This window comes from Bos indicus x Bos taurus, chromosome 11 (assembly GCF_003369695.1).
Source record: "Bos indicus x Bos taurus breed Angus x Brahman F1 hybrid chromosome 11, Bos_hybrid_MaternalHap_v2.0, whole genome shotgun sequence".
Classification (NCBI taxonomy): Eukaryota; Metazoa; Chordata; class Mammalia; order Artiodactyla; family Bovidae; genus Bos; species Bos indicus x Bos taurus.
In genome coordinates this window covers 519518-534736 of record NC_040086.1, presented here as the reverse complement: position 1 = coordinate 534736, position 15219 = coordinate 519518, and the positions used below count along the sequence as shown (strand labels likewise).

Below are 15219 nucleotides of genomic sequence, written 5' to 3'. Positions count from 1 at the left end.
GCCTTATGGACTACAGTCCATGGGGTCGCCAACTCAACAGCAACTTAGCAACTAAAGAGCAGCAGCAGTTAATTACTAACGTGGTATAAGCAGGGAATCAGTCATGGTAGCTGTCTACTAACTCAACACTTGTCCTGACTCAAGGCAAAGAAAGGTGCAGGTAAGACAGAGCATTCACAAAATCTATTTCCATGTTCAATCTACAATGAATAAAATTTACCCTATTTTAAAGCATATCTATCTAGCATATGATAAAAGATAATCTGATACATACACCTGCAAAAATTCTTAAAGGAAAATGGAGGGAGGCTCTACTCTAAGTCTACTGAGGCTAAAACTGAACATGGACTTTCCTGATACTCACAGATTTTCCTTTGGGCAAGTTTCCTTCGCAGGCCTGCTTGGAAAGATCCTGACGTCCAATCAAGAGGCAGACAGCTTCCGGCCAGTCTGAAGCAGGCTGCTCCCGACAGTGATAAATCGCATCTCGGATGGGAAGAGCTATTCCAAAGGGAAGCGTTTCCAAGTCTCTTAAAGTGAAACCTTGTGACGGAGGGAAAGGAGAAAATTCTTCAGTCAGACTTAACCACTGTCCCAATCCTCCGAATAAAGTTAGTAAACTCTACCCTAACAAATAGCAAGAAACCGATTGTATTCATTCTGCTACCAGACCAGCATCTTGACATGAGTATTCTTGGGGGTGGGGGGGGGGGGGATTCCTAAAGACTTTGAAGAAAAAAGCATAAACAATCCAATAGGAAAATCAAAGGACAAAAAGACATTTCCCTAAGAGGAAACACAAATGGTCAATAAACATACAAAAAGATGCTCTGTCCAATGAGTGATCAGGGAGATGCAAAGTAAAACCACTAGGAAATGAAAATTCATACTCATCTAACAGACATATATTAGAGTCAATCAATACTGCTGCTGCTGCTAAGTCGCTTCGTGTCCGACTCTGTGCGACCCCAGAGACGGCAGCCCACCAGGCTCCCCCGTCCCTGGGATTCTCCAGGCAAGAACACTGGAGTGGGTTGCCATTTCCTTCTCCAATGCATGAAAGTGAAAAGTGAAAGGGAAGTCGCTCAGTCGTGTCTGACTCTTAGCGACCCCATGGACTGCAGCCTACCAGGCTCCTCCATCCATGGGATTTTCCAGGCAAGAGTACTGGAGTGGGGTGCCATTGCCTTCAATACTAAGTGTTGGCAACTACACAGAGCATCAGTAACTGTCTTCCACAGAGGACGGTGGTGTATACGGGACCAACCACCTTGGAAAACACAGGTATAGTCAGGTTCACCCTTACAGCCCATCAGCAGCCATACAGAAACGCGCGCACAGGGAACAAGGACATAAGCATTAAAATATTCATTAGCAATTGTTCATTATGGCAAAACGTGGTAAGGCAGGAAAGAGTCCAGTTTCCATCATCAACAGAACAGATAAATAAGTCGTGATATATCCAAGCAGTAGATTATATAGCAGTGAAAATGAATGAATGACCTTCTGCTACGTGAGTCAACATGGATGAATCTGTAAATATTGAGGAAAATAAGGTAGTAAAAAACATATATCTACACTGAGCTACATAAAGTTAAAAACATACAATACTAAGTAATATATGAAGGTGATAAAAAAAATGACAGACGGTAACACAAGATTTAGGATGGGTGCTGCATCAATGGTTACCTGTAGCAGTAAGGTGTGTGTGAGAGAAGGATATACAGGACTAGGTCCACAGGCCTTTCTACCACACTGACAATGCTTTATTTCTAATAGTGGGCGACCAGGACATCAATGCTCATTTTACTCTTATTCTCTAAACACATTTCATACACTCTCTTGTATATATACCATATTTCATTTAAAAATTTTTCACAACCTCAGGTTAATTTTTTCTGAAATGATTTTCTAAATTTTATAATATTTTACAGTATTTATTAACATAGAAAATTGGTTAATTAGAGGTAAAAATGTTACCTTATTTGAGAATGACACTTATACTAAATGCTATGTAACATACAAATGAATAGAACTCATCCAATATTTTTCAGCATAAGTATCTTATTGGTAATACTACATGACAATTACTGGAATTTTCAAGGAAGCATAACAAAAAAGAAGAGTGAAAAACTCAAGTCATTTAGAATATTCTCTAAATAAGAATTCAGAAACCTCTTGTAATATTCATTAAAGCACTACTTTCAACATACTATTTTATAACACCCTCATTTTTTATGTTTTCATATTGTTAATATTTTTGAAACATTTTAGTTCATTTTTATAGAAAGTTTTGGCAGTTTACTCAGCTTAAAACCCAAAGGCACAATCTTTAGGAAGAGAGAAGAAATTCTCTGCCTTCCTTTCCCTTGTCCCAGGTGAATCTGCCTCTTGGTACATAAAATCCCTGGCCTGTATCACTCAAAAGCATACTCTAAGATATACACACATTACTTTTAGATTTTGCCAGAAATAATCATTTCTGGTATCTAAGTTAACAGCTTCAAATCTGAATGTGTAGTGATTAGCATTCTCCATTCTGGGGCCACTCTACAAAGCCACAGCCTCTACTGGTCTCAGAGGAAAGACATAGATTTTCCACCCACCAAAGGAGAAAAGGCTGGTACCCAAGATGTTAGTAGAGGGAAGCTGTGAGACCGTCAGGCAAAGAAAGGGTGGCTCAGGGGGCCATCATCTCAACACTGTGGGATCCTGCTGTAGAGCCAGAGGCCCTGCCTTCTCATGCCTCCCAGCTCTAGCGAGCTCTGAGGACACAGGGCCTGGTTAGGAAAGGGCAGTCCAAGGAAGGGATTTCAAAGACACATGAAAGGTAACAAGAAGACCTTACCTACATTAGTCATCCAGACAACTAATCTCTCACCCAGGCTAGAAACCGACGCAGAATGCCGGAAACTAAACCTGCAAGAGAGCAAACAGGAGGCTGTTAGACATGAAGTCGTGAAACAGGCAGTGTAAAAGTACAAACTGAGTAAAAGTCACCTGCTCTCCTCTTGTTCTGCTTGTGGCTTCGGGGGGGCTAAAACAGAACAAAACTTTATTTTGATAGTTATCCTGATAAAGCAAGCAGGCAACATATAGAAGACATTTGGAAAGAAAAATTACAGATAAAGAACTCCTAAAAAACAATAAAATAAGCAGTACTCTGGCAGGTTGGAAAGTATAATCATTTCCCTGGGGCTAAAACAGCCCTTTTTAGACATATTGAAAATGTAGTTTGTCAGATTTTAAGTAATCTTGGTCTCTGAAAGTGAATTGTGGACTCAAGACTATAACTGTGCCATTTTGTCACCTCTAAAATGAAGCAAGACACGGCACCTGAAGTACACTTAGAAAAGTTTTAATTTTTTTATTTCAACTCTGATACCGACATCTATAAAAATTTGTTTGGGGAAGCCTAATGTTAGACCGACTTACCTATACTTATTCTGGATAAATACTGTGAAGATTCATCAGAAAGAGAGCTTTCGTCACCAAGTATGTAGAGTGCAATACTCTGCATAAGGAGAAACTTAACATTATTTTTTAAACTCTTGAGGCATAAGCACAGACAGGAAAATTAGCCCATTTTAGATACAGAGCTCTGTGTTTTGACAAACGTTATACAATCATATAACCACAGTCAGGACGCAGAATGCTTGCATCACACCAGAAAGTGCCCTTGGGAATCACTGGGAATAAATAACGCATCTTTTTTCTCTTCCTGTATTTTGCTTCTTCAATATCATGCAAATGGAGTCACAGAACATGTTGCCTTCTGTGTCCTACTTCATTAACTCAGTTCTGTGAGATTCATCCACATTACTGCGTGTATCAGCAGTTTCTTTCTTTTCACTGCTGAGGGGTGTTCCATTAGAAATATGTACCAATCTCTGCCTATCTACTTACAAACGGATTGACATTTGGGTCATTTGTGTTGAGTGGATGCTGAGTCCTTTCAGTCACGTCTGACTCTTTGCGACCCTAGGGACTGTACCCCACCAGGCTCCTCTGTCCATGGGATTCTCCAAGCAAGAACACTGGAGTGGGTTGCCATTTCCTCCTCCAGGGGATCTTCCCGACCTAGGGATTGAACCCAGGTCTCTCAGGTCTCCTGCACTGGCAGGGGGGCTCTTTACAACTAGCGTCCCAACTTAGAGTGAGGTAAACCCTAACTCTCTACTCCTCCAGGCCCTTCTCCACTTCAGCCTTCAGAGTTCTTTGAGTGTTTGCTATTACCACTAAGATCTGCACCTACAGCCTTTTTTTGGAAAGAAAGTGGCAGTACGATGGTATCAAAATCTCAGCACAATTGGAGGGTCTTCACGTCCTAACTCTAAACCAGTAGAGACACTACGAATGATAGGCTCCTGAAAGTCGCTGACATCGCATCTAAGAAAGATATGATATAACACGAATATTTGTAAGTTGACTAGTGTAAGCTGGACACGGAACACCTTTGGCTTAGTCATATATCTCTGGCTCCCTCTTGGGTAGCTATAACACTGAGTCTACCCCATTTTAACGGAGTTGTACAGAACCAAAGTATCTGGTGAATTCACCTAAATGTTTCCACATAAGCAGCAAGGAATGAAAAAGTATTGAGCTGCCCTTAATACACTGTGAATGGACTGACTGCCACTGAATCGTACACTTAAAAACAATTAAAATAATATTATGTTATATATATTTTATCATTGTTTTTTTTAAAAAAAGCAGAATCACCATTCTGCATGTCTATTTCAGAGCCGTGGCGGGTACTGAAGACTTTCTCAACATGAAGGAAGCAGAACGTAGAGTACAGGAGGAGCAGGTGGGGAGCAAAGACATTTACCTAGTCCAGTGATATCTGAGACAGGAGACAAAAGATCTGGTTCTCCTATAAGCCTGGGAAAGCCCCATCTCAAGAAAGGTCCACAGAAGACCTCTCGGCAGGCTACTCCAGTATAAGGGAACCAAGGGACGTTATTGTGAAGGAGCTTACCTTTATCGGCACCCTTTGGTTCTATCTGAATCAGCTCTGATCTTGGATTAACTATGTATTAATAACGTTGGGTTAATTTTTTTAATAAAAATTATTTCATTAAAAAAAATTCAAGTAGGATTTTTTGTAGCTATGGACAAGCCAATTATAAAATTTAAAGGAAAAGGCAAAGGAACTAAAATAGCTAGAATAATTTTTAAAAAGAAAAGTAATGGAAGGAAGAGTCACACTGACCAATTTTAAGACTGACTATAAAGCTACAGTAATCAAGAGTCTGTGGACCACAACACAGGCCAATGGACTAGAATAAAAAGTCCAGAGACAGACCTACAAATACGTCAACTTATTTCTGAAAAAGTGCAAAAGAGAAAGAACAGTGTTCCCAACAATTGATGCTAAAAAAAAACTGATCATTCAAATGGAATAAAAATTTCAACATAAACCTCACATCTGATTTAGAAAAAATTAACAAAATGGATCATGGATCTAAATATAAAACTGTAAAATTTCTGGACAAAAACAGAAGAAAATATTTCTGACTTGGTTAATGAGTTCATAGACATGACACCAAATGCACTATCCATACAGAAAAAAGTGGATAAACTGGCTGGATAAACATTAAACATTTGTGCTCCACAAAGGAAGCGCTACGAGAACAACAGGACATGACGAACCACAGGAGAAAACGCTTCAAACCCATGTATCTGACAAAACCCCCTACGCAGGCACATTCAAAATATCACTAGCCATTAAGAAAATGCAAATTTAAACCACAGTGAGTTATCACTGCACATCTATAATGAGAAAATTTACAAATCACGACAATACCAAACACTGACCAGAATGCGTGCAGGGAAACTGGAACGCTCACTCACTGATGGTGGAAATACAGATACATGAAATTAATGAATGCTTCCTTCTTGGAAGAAAAGCTATGACAAACCTAGACAGTGTATTAAAAAGCAGACACATTACTTTGCCAACAAAGGTCGTATAGTCAAAGCTATGGTTTTCCCATTAGTAATGTACAGCTGTGAAAGTCTGACGATAATGAAGGCTGAGCACCAAAGAATGATGCTTTTGAAATGTGGTGTTGAAGAAGACTTTTGAGAGTGCCTTGAACTGCAAGAAGGTCCAACCAGTCAATCCTAAAGAAAATCAACCCTAAATATTCACTGGAAGGACTGATGCTGAAGCTGAAGTTCCCATACTTTGGCCACCTGATGCAAACAGCCAATTCATTGGAAAAGACTCTGATGCTGGGAAGAAGGCAAAAGAAGAGGGTGGCAGAGGATAAGATGGTTAGATTGCATCGCTGACTCAATGGACATGAATTTGAGCAAACTCTGGGAGACACTGAAAGACAGAGGAGCCTGGCCTGCTGCAGTCCATGGGGTCGCAAATAGTTGGATACAACTTGGCAACTGAACAACAGTGACAATAACAGAGACTCTGAAAAACAGCTTACAGTTTCTTAAATATATTAATCTTATATATACTTGCTATATGGCCATCAATCCCACCTCTGGGTACCTACCCTAGAGAAATGAAAACTTTTGTTCACACAAAAACCTAGATTTGAATGTCTACAGCAGCTGTATTCATAACTGCTTAAAAACTGGAGTCAACTCAAGTATCTTCAGTGGATGAATGGATAAACCAATGTGATATATATATCCACACAACGTATAGCCAACACTCAGCAATTAAGTGCAATGAATTGTTGCTACAGCAATACTTGAATGAATCTCAAAAGCAGGAGGGAATTTTCTGAGGGGGTTGATAGAACCATTCTGAATTCTAATTATGGGAGGGATTACATGAACTCAACATTTATTGAAATCCACAGAGCAATACACAAAATGGGGGGGAAAGGTAATTTTTCTATATGATAGTTTTTCACATTACACTGAAAGTTAAAAAGCAAAAAACAAACAAGTTTGGCAACACATTGAATACATACCAAGACTACAAGTCTGCCACGTTCACATATTCCGGGGAGGTAAGGATAGGGGGGCACTCCTTCCCCCTTCAGACAGGAGCTCACCCACTGATAAACACTAGGTGGCTCAGGAGTGAAAAATGGCGGGTACTGCATAGATCCCGTTTGACCTTCAGAAAAAGATGCAAGAATACACTAAAACAATACTGTTTTAATTCAGAGGAAAGATTATCAACAATGCCTGTCATTTGAAAACAATCAGAGTAACATTTTTTCCATATTCTCCAAAATGCTTCATGTTTTCTGCCACAGTAAGTATCTGATCACACATGTGGAATTTAACTAATATTTTATCTGATCCTGGATGGAAATTTAGCAAATTCTTATGTTCAAGGCATATAAAGAATGTCACCAAAATTTTCTGCCCTAACTCTAATGATGAGAAAAGACAAGACACCCAGGATTCTGCTCTGTTTTAACAACTGGGCCCCAATCTAGAGTCCGTTTAACTCAGGGTCCAAGACAATACAATGGCTATGAAACTGTTCTGTGTCTATACTGTTCAATACAGCAAACACCAGCCCCACATGACCGCTGAGCACTTGCAATGTAGCCAGGGCAACTGAGGAAATGAATTTTTAGTTTAATTAACTAAAATAACACACAGTGGGTGGTTACTAACTGGACCACACAGGATAGCAAAGCATCCTTGGCACTGGAAGCTCTAAGCTTTTGCAAGGCAGAACCTTGGGGATGAGTAAAATCCACCCCCCAACCCCCCACACTGAAGAAGCTATGGCTTACTGCAAGTCAGAGATCAAACACTACAAACTAAAATCTGCCCTGCCTGGTGGAAAGACACTATCCCTGATTTAGAGGTTAACAGTAAGAAATATATCCTCTGCTATTTACCAAGAAAAACACAAGCAAAGGTCAGTACACTGTTGAGAAAAATCTTTAACAGCAAAACACTTACCTTGGTCAATTGCGCACACTTGTCCAGTAGTTCTGACAAGTGTTGGGTAGTCTCTATAGTAATGATCTATGTAAGGCTCCAATTTTAAGTCTCTAAAACAATGGAACATATAAAAGGAATTAACAAGCAAGGTATTATGGCATTCTCCTCCCAAACAGTTAACAAGACTCCTCAGTTGACCTTTTTAATTTAAAACATTTCTTTGGAGAAAGAAGACAACCACATCTAGAGTCTCTGTATTTTATTTCTGGACTTTAAAGTGCCCAGTATGACAAATGCAACCAAAACTCCTTCTGCTAGATAAATTTTGAGGGTAAAATTGCTGTGAAATCTGTGGTCCAATTTCTCCTCTGTTAATTTATTAGATGTGTGATCTTCAGGAAGTCAACTTTCTGAATCTCAGTAATTTTTCTTCTAGAAAATGGTGAAACACCAGTCAACTCACCCTCAAGCTTTTAAGATTAAATAATATGTATGAGAAATACCTTATAAAGTGTAAAACATTATACCAATTTTACCTATTTCGAAGAGCCATGATTAGGGTTTGAAAATCATTTCATTACAAAAGTATCTTCCTCAAAGTAATGCTTTGTCATTAAGAGAAACTAACCATCAATTAAAACTGCCGTGTCTCAGAAAAGAATTTCAGTATCTCAAGGAAGGCAGCATAAATCAGAAAATATACTACAACCTTAACTCAGAGGTTGGCATTTTAATTCAAACTTAACTTTATCACCAAGGGTCACAAAGGCTCAAACAAGACCTAAGTATAAACATTTTGAGTTCAGTGCCAAACACAAGGTGCTAGAAAAGACTGTTAAAAATACCATCAGATGGCTAACAAACACATGAAAAGATGCTCAACATCACTCATTATCAGAGAAATGCAAATCAAAACCACAATGAGGTACCATTTCACACCAGTCAGAATGGCTGCGATCCAAAAGTCTACAAGCAATAAATGCTGGAGAGGGTGTGGAGAAAAGGGAACCCTCTTACACTGTTGGTGGGAATGCAAACTAGTACAGCCACTATGGAGAAGAGTGTGGAGATTCCTTAAAAAACTGGAAACAGAACTGCCTTATGATCCAGCAATCCCACTGCTGGGCATACACACTGAGGAAACCAGAAGGGAAAGAGACACATGTACCCCAATGTTCATCGCAGCACTGTTTATAACAGCCAGGACATGGAAGCAACCTAGATGTCCATCAGCAGATGAATGGATAAAAAAACTGTGGTACATATACACAATGGAATATTACTCAGCCATTAAAAAGAATACATTTGAATCAGTTCTAATGAGGTGCATGAAACTGGAGCCTATTATACAAAGTGAAGTAAGCCAGAAAGAAAAACACCAATACAGTATACTAACGCATATATATGGAATTTAGAAAGATGGTAACAATAACCCTGTATACAAGACAGCAAAAGAGACACTGATGTATAGAACAGTCTTTTGGACTCTGTGGGAGAGGGAGAGGGTGGGATGATTTGGGAGAATGGCACTGAAATATGTATAATATCATATATGAAACGAGGCGCCAGTCCAGGTTCGATGCACGATACTGGATGCTTGGGGCTGGTGCACTAGGACGACCCAGAGGGATGGTATGCGGAGAGAGGAGGGAGGAGGGTTCAGGGTGGGGAACACTTGTATACCTGTGGCTGATTCATTTTGATATATGCCAAAACCAATACAATATTGTAAAGTTAAAAAATAAAATTAAATTTAAAAAAAAAAGAAAAAAAAAATACCATCAGAACAGTCTTACTGTGGATCCACTACAAGAGCCTGAAAGATACAGGGAAGACAAGACTGGGACACCCAAGGACCAGCAAAGAGAACCAACATCTAGTAAATGGCACCTGTTCTTAAAAACGAACTTGAGCGGCTTCCCTGGTGGCTCAGTGGTAAAGAGCCTGCCTGCCAGTGCAGGAGACACGGGTTCCATCCCTGGTGCAGGAAAATCCCACATGCTGCAGAGCAAATAAGCCTGTGCACCACAACTACTGAGCCTGCGCTCCAGAGCCCAGGGGCCTCAGCTACTGAAGCCCACACACCTAGAGCCCAGGCCCCACAATAAGAGAAGCCCCCAAAACGAGAAGCCTGCACAGCAAATGGAGAGTAGCCTCCACTCGCCACAACTAGAGAAAAGCTCAAGCATCAACGAAGGCCCACCATAGCCAGAAATAAATAAATCAATAAAAATTTAATGGTCCACCCTAAAAAAAAAATTCCCCCCCCCCCCAAAACTTAAGCATGTTTCCTCATCACTGGAACAGGGATTGGAGTACCTACTTTGACAATTTCTACATGTAAAGTACAGTTTTGTTAGTTTAAACCCTGACAGCTCAGTTGGTAAAGAATTTGCTTAAAACCCAAGAGACTCCAGTTCGATTCCTAGGTCGGGAAGATCCTCTGGAGAAGGGATAGGCTACCCAGTCCAGTATTCTTGGGCTTCTCTTGTGGCTAAGCTGGTAAAGAATCCGCCTGCAATGCGGGAGACCTGGGTTTGATCCCTGGGTTGGGAAGATCCTCTGGAGAAGGGAAAGGTTACCCACTTCAGTATTCTGGCCTGGAGAATTCCATAGACTCTATGGTCCATGGGGTCACAAAGAGTGGGACATGCCTGAGCAACTTTCACTTTTAAACACTATTTGAATCTAAGGCATCATTGTAAAAACAGCAGGTGTCATTACAGACTTTCCACCACAATCATGGTGTCAAAATGAAAACCAAGCAGGTTATCCTCACTGTGTAACACACTCTATTGCCTTTTCCACTCATCTGAGGACAAAACCCTGCAACCCCAGCCTAACCCATGGCCCTTACACAATGGATCCCTTCAAACAGTTCTGTGGCTTATGGAAAATGCTCCTTTTTGTTGAGAAGGCAGAATTCAGAAATTTATTTGCAAGGTTCCTATTTGACATTCATGGCCAAGAATTAAGTCATCTAATGACCTTTTTGAAATTTCTAATCTATAAACAATATTTACCTTGCCAACTGGACGAGAAGTTCAACAAGTGAACGAACCCCTTCTCCCATTAGAGTGTTCAACTTGAGTTCCTCATAGACCAGGTGAAGAACAAAAAAAATTGCAGGTATGTGAGTGAAGAGAAGTGTAGAAGAGTCCAAACTGAGATTCTGGGAAAAATCCTCATCTTTCATCTGTGAAACTTCCAAAGGACTCAAACACAAAGATCTGTTCAAGAGATGAGACTCAACATTCTGGTGGTAGTCTGAATTTAGTAAATATTCCCAGTCCTAAGAAGAATAAAAAGGATATTAACTTTCTAAATAATTGTAATGTCACCATTAAAGAAGAAGATCAAATTCACTTAAAACAACTCAAGTTCCATTTTCACATTGTTAACATTATTAAAAAAAAAAAAAAAACCACAATGCTGAAAAATTGAAACCAATACCTAACAGCTAAGCAATTTCCAAGTGCCAGGAATAAATATTAAGACAAGCCACCTTTAAAAACCACTTGAATCATACCCTTTTAAGGAAGAGACTTTAGTAGAAGAATTCTACTACTTAAGCAGAGATTGAAAGAGAAAAATTTAAGATTATTTTGGCAATGTCTCATGGGCCACAAGAAAAGGAAAGCCTAGAAGTGTAGAGAGGCAGGTGTAGGGACCACTAGACTGATTTGGGTTTGGGTAAGAGGAGAGATCTACTTGAATCCAGCTGATATACATGTATTTCCATGTTGACAAGATGCTGAGGCCAGTAACATGCCTGATAAGCAACTGAATTTTATATATGAACTATACTACACTTTACAACTATTGAGTCTATTTTAGTTTCTACTTTATTTGGGGGATGGTCTTGATCCCTGTCTCCTGTACAATGTCATGAACTTCCATCCATAGTTCATCAGGCACTCTATTAGATCTAGTCCCTTAAATCTATTTCTCATTTCCACTGTATAATTGTAAGGGATTTGATTTAGGTCATACCTGAATGGTCTAGTGATTTTCCCTACTTTCTTCAATTTAAGTCTGAATTTGGCAATAAGGAGTTCATGATCTGAGTCACAGTCAGCTCCTGGTCTTGTTTCTGCTGACTGTACAGAGCTTCTCCATCTTTGGCTGCAAAGAATATAATCAATCTGACTTCAGTATTGACCACCTGGTGATGTTCGTCTGTAGAGTGACACTGTACAGGAGACAGGGATCAAGACCACCCCCAAGAAAAGAAATGCAAAAAGCAAAACGGTTGTCTGAGGAGGCCTTACAAGTAACTGAGAAAAGAAGAGAAGCGAAAAGCAAAGGAGTGCGGGGAGCGAGCTCCGCCCGCGGCAAAGGTCATGAGGAAGGAGGCTTGGCATACGCAAAGGCAGGATCGAGCCTCAGGAGTTCCCCTGGAAATTCTCGAGCATCTACCCCCCAAACCAGAGTCTGCCTACTTTCTGCTTTGTGCTTTCGCCTACACCTCTGACTTTAAGGGGGGCTGTCCCCCACTACCTCTCTCTGAAAAAAGAGTTAGCTTACAGCTCCAGTTAATAATTCCTGGGTGTGACAGTGTTTCAACCTACAAACACCTTTGGAAGTCCTCTAGCCTGCCTGAATAGGTTTTTCCGGCCACATGTGATTGCTCAGAGCCTCCCAACTGTGAGAGGCATGAGATGTTCTAAACTGTCTAAATACAGATTCCTCTGAGCGGTTAAAAGATTGATTAGAAATTGTATTGGTGAAGGGATTTTCACTTCTTGGGCCAATGTTTGCTGCTAAGTTTCCATATCCCTTACCTGCTGTGTCCCTGGCAGTGTATTGATTAATATAATTGGTGTAAGTAGTAGCTTTAATGTTTGTAACCTGGGACCCTTGAGTTAATTCTTTTTCTTGTTATAGCCCACCACACCTTTGCTCTGTAGGAATGCAACTTTATCTAATGCTTTTGGAGGGTGGCTCCTGACCAATCACCTTTAGAGAAAAATAAGTTTTCTGAAGAAAGGGTCTTAAAATGTTAACAGGCCTCCTGGCCAGAAGATGATGCAAATCACCTAAGCTTTTGCATATGATAAGTTTGCAGGAAGAAAGCTTGGCTTGCTGCATGACTCTACCCCTTCCCCCATTATCCTCTATGCATAACTTAAGGTATAAAAACTACTTTGGAAAATAAAGTGCGGGCCTTGTTCACCGAAACTTGGTCTCCCCATGTCGTTCTTTCTCTCACCTCCTGGCTGAATTATTCAGCCTCTTTTCTCCACTGAATTTCCTCACTGAGCTATCCTTATTTCAGCCTCTTTTCTCCACTCAATTTCCTCACTGAGCTATCCTTATTCTATTACTCTTTATATCCTTAATTAAAGTTTAATTAAGCAGTCGTTTCCTGATCCGTCCCTGCTTTGAATTCCCTGGATCCACCAGGGCTGGACCCCGGCAAAGGAGAAAAGGAAAGATATACCCATTTGAATGCAAAGTTCCAAAGAATAGCAAGGAGACATAAGAAAGCCTTCCTCAGTGATCAATGCAAAGAAATAGAGGAAAACAATAGAACAGTAAAGACTAGAGATCTCTTCAAGAAAATTAGAGATACCAAGGGAACATTTCATGCAAAGATGGGCTCCATAAAGGACAGAAATGGTATGGACCTAACAGAAGCAGAAGATATTAAGAAGAGGTGGCAAGAATACACAGAAGAACTATACAAAACAGATCTTCACGACCCAGATAATCACAATGGTGTGGTCACTCACCTAGAGCCAGACATCCTGGAATGCGAAGTCAAGTGGGCCTTAGGAAGCATCACTATGAACAAAGCTAGTGGAGGTGATGGAATTCCAGTTGAGCTATTTCAAATCCTAAAAGATGATGCTGTGAAAGTGTTGCACTCAATATGCCAGCACATTTGGAAAAGTCAGCAGTAGCCACAGGACTGGAAAAGGTCAGTTTTCATTCTAATCCCAAAGAAAGGCAATGCCAAAGAATGTTCAAACTATCTCACGATTACACTCATCTCACATGCTAGTAAAGTAATGCTCAAAATTCTCCAAGCCAGGCTTCAACAGTACATGAACAGTGAACTTCTAAATGTTCAAGCTGGATTTAGAAAAGGCAGAGGAACCAGAGATCAAATTGCCAACATCCGCTGGATCATCGAAAAAGCAAGAGTTCCAGAAAAACATCTACTTCTGCTTTATTGACTATGCCAAAGCCTTTGGCTGTGTGAATCACAACAAACTGTGGAAAATTCTGAAAGACATGGGAATTCCAGACCACCTGACTTGCCTCCGAGAAATCTGTAGGCAGGTCAGGAAGCAACAGTTAGAACCAGACATGGAACAACACACTGGTTCCAAATAGGAAAAGAAGTACGTCAAGGCTGTATACTGTCACCCTGCTTACTTAACTTATATGCAGAGTACATCATGAGAAACGCTGGGCTGGAGGAAGCACAAGCTGGAATCAAGATTGCCGGGAGAAGTATCAATAACCTCAGATATGCAGACGACAGCACCCTTATGGCAGGAAGTGAAGAAGAACTAAAGAGCCTCTGGATGAAGTGAAAGAGCAGTGAAAATGGTGGCTTCAAACTCAACATTCAGAAAACTAAGATCATGCCATCTGGTCCCATCACTTCATGGGAAATAGATGGGGAAACAATGGAAATCATGACACACTTTATTTTGGGGGGCTCCAAAATCACTGCAGATGGTGACTGCAGCCATGAAATTAAGAGATGCTTACTCCTTGGAAGGAAGTTATGACCAACCTAGACAGCATATTAAAAAGCAGAGACATTACTTTGCCAACAAAGGTCCATCTAGTCAAAGCTATGGTTTTTCCTGTAGTCATGTATGGATGTGAGAGTTGGACCATAAATAAAGCTGAGTGCCGAAGAATTGATGCTTTTCAACTATGGTGTTGAAGAAGACTCTTGAGAGTCCCTTGGACTGGAAGGAGATCCAACCAGTCCATCTTAAAGGAAATCTGTCCTGAATATTCATTGGAAGGACTGACGCTGAAGCTGAAACTCCAATACTTTGGCCACCTGATACAAAGAACTGACTCATTTGAAAAGACCCTGATGCTGGGAAAGATTGAAGGCGGGAGGAGAAGGGGAAGACAGAGGATGAGACGGTTGGATGGCATCACCGACTCAATGGACATGAATTTGAGTGAGCTCCAGGAGTTGGTGATGGACAGGGAGGCCTGGCGTGCTACAGTCCATGGGATGGTAAAGAGCCGGATACGACTGAGCAACTGGACTGAACTGAAATAGTTTCTACTTGTGATTTATTGTATTGTGTTGAGACAGTCTATGGTTGTATTGTGTACAGTTGTATTGTGTTGAGATAA

General features: G+C 40.5%; 1 protein-coding gene across 5 annotated transcripts in view; it reads right to left on the bottom strand.

Moving 5' to 3' along the window:
- Positions 1-15219, bottom strand: part of ANAPC1 (anaphase promoting complex subunit 1) — a 99299-nt gene that overhangs the window by 50720 nt on the left and 33360 nt on the right. For all 5 annotated transcript variants that reach the window (XM_027554519.1, XM_027554522.1, XM_027554518.1 and 2 more), the window contains exons 19-25: positions 10905-11173; positions 7900-7991; positions 6945-7093; positions 3436-3514; positions 3001-3037; positions 2849-2919; positions 365-543 (exon numbers count right to left, since the gene is read on the bottom strand). In XM_027554519.1, coding sequence (XP_027410320.1) covers positions 365-543; positions 2849-2919; positions 3001-3037; positions 3436-3514; positions 6945-7093; positions 7900-7991; positions 10905-11173 — 876 coding nt within the window. The remainder of the gene's footprint in view (positions 1-364; positions 544-2848; positions 2920-3000; positions 3038-3435; positions 3515-6944; positions 7094-7899; positions 7992-10904; positions 11174-15219) is intronic.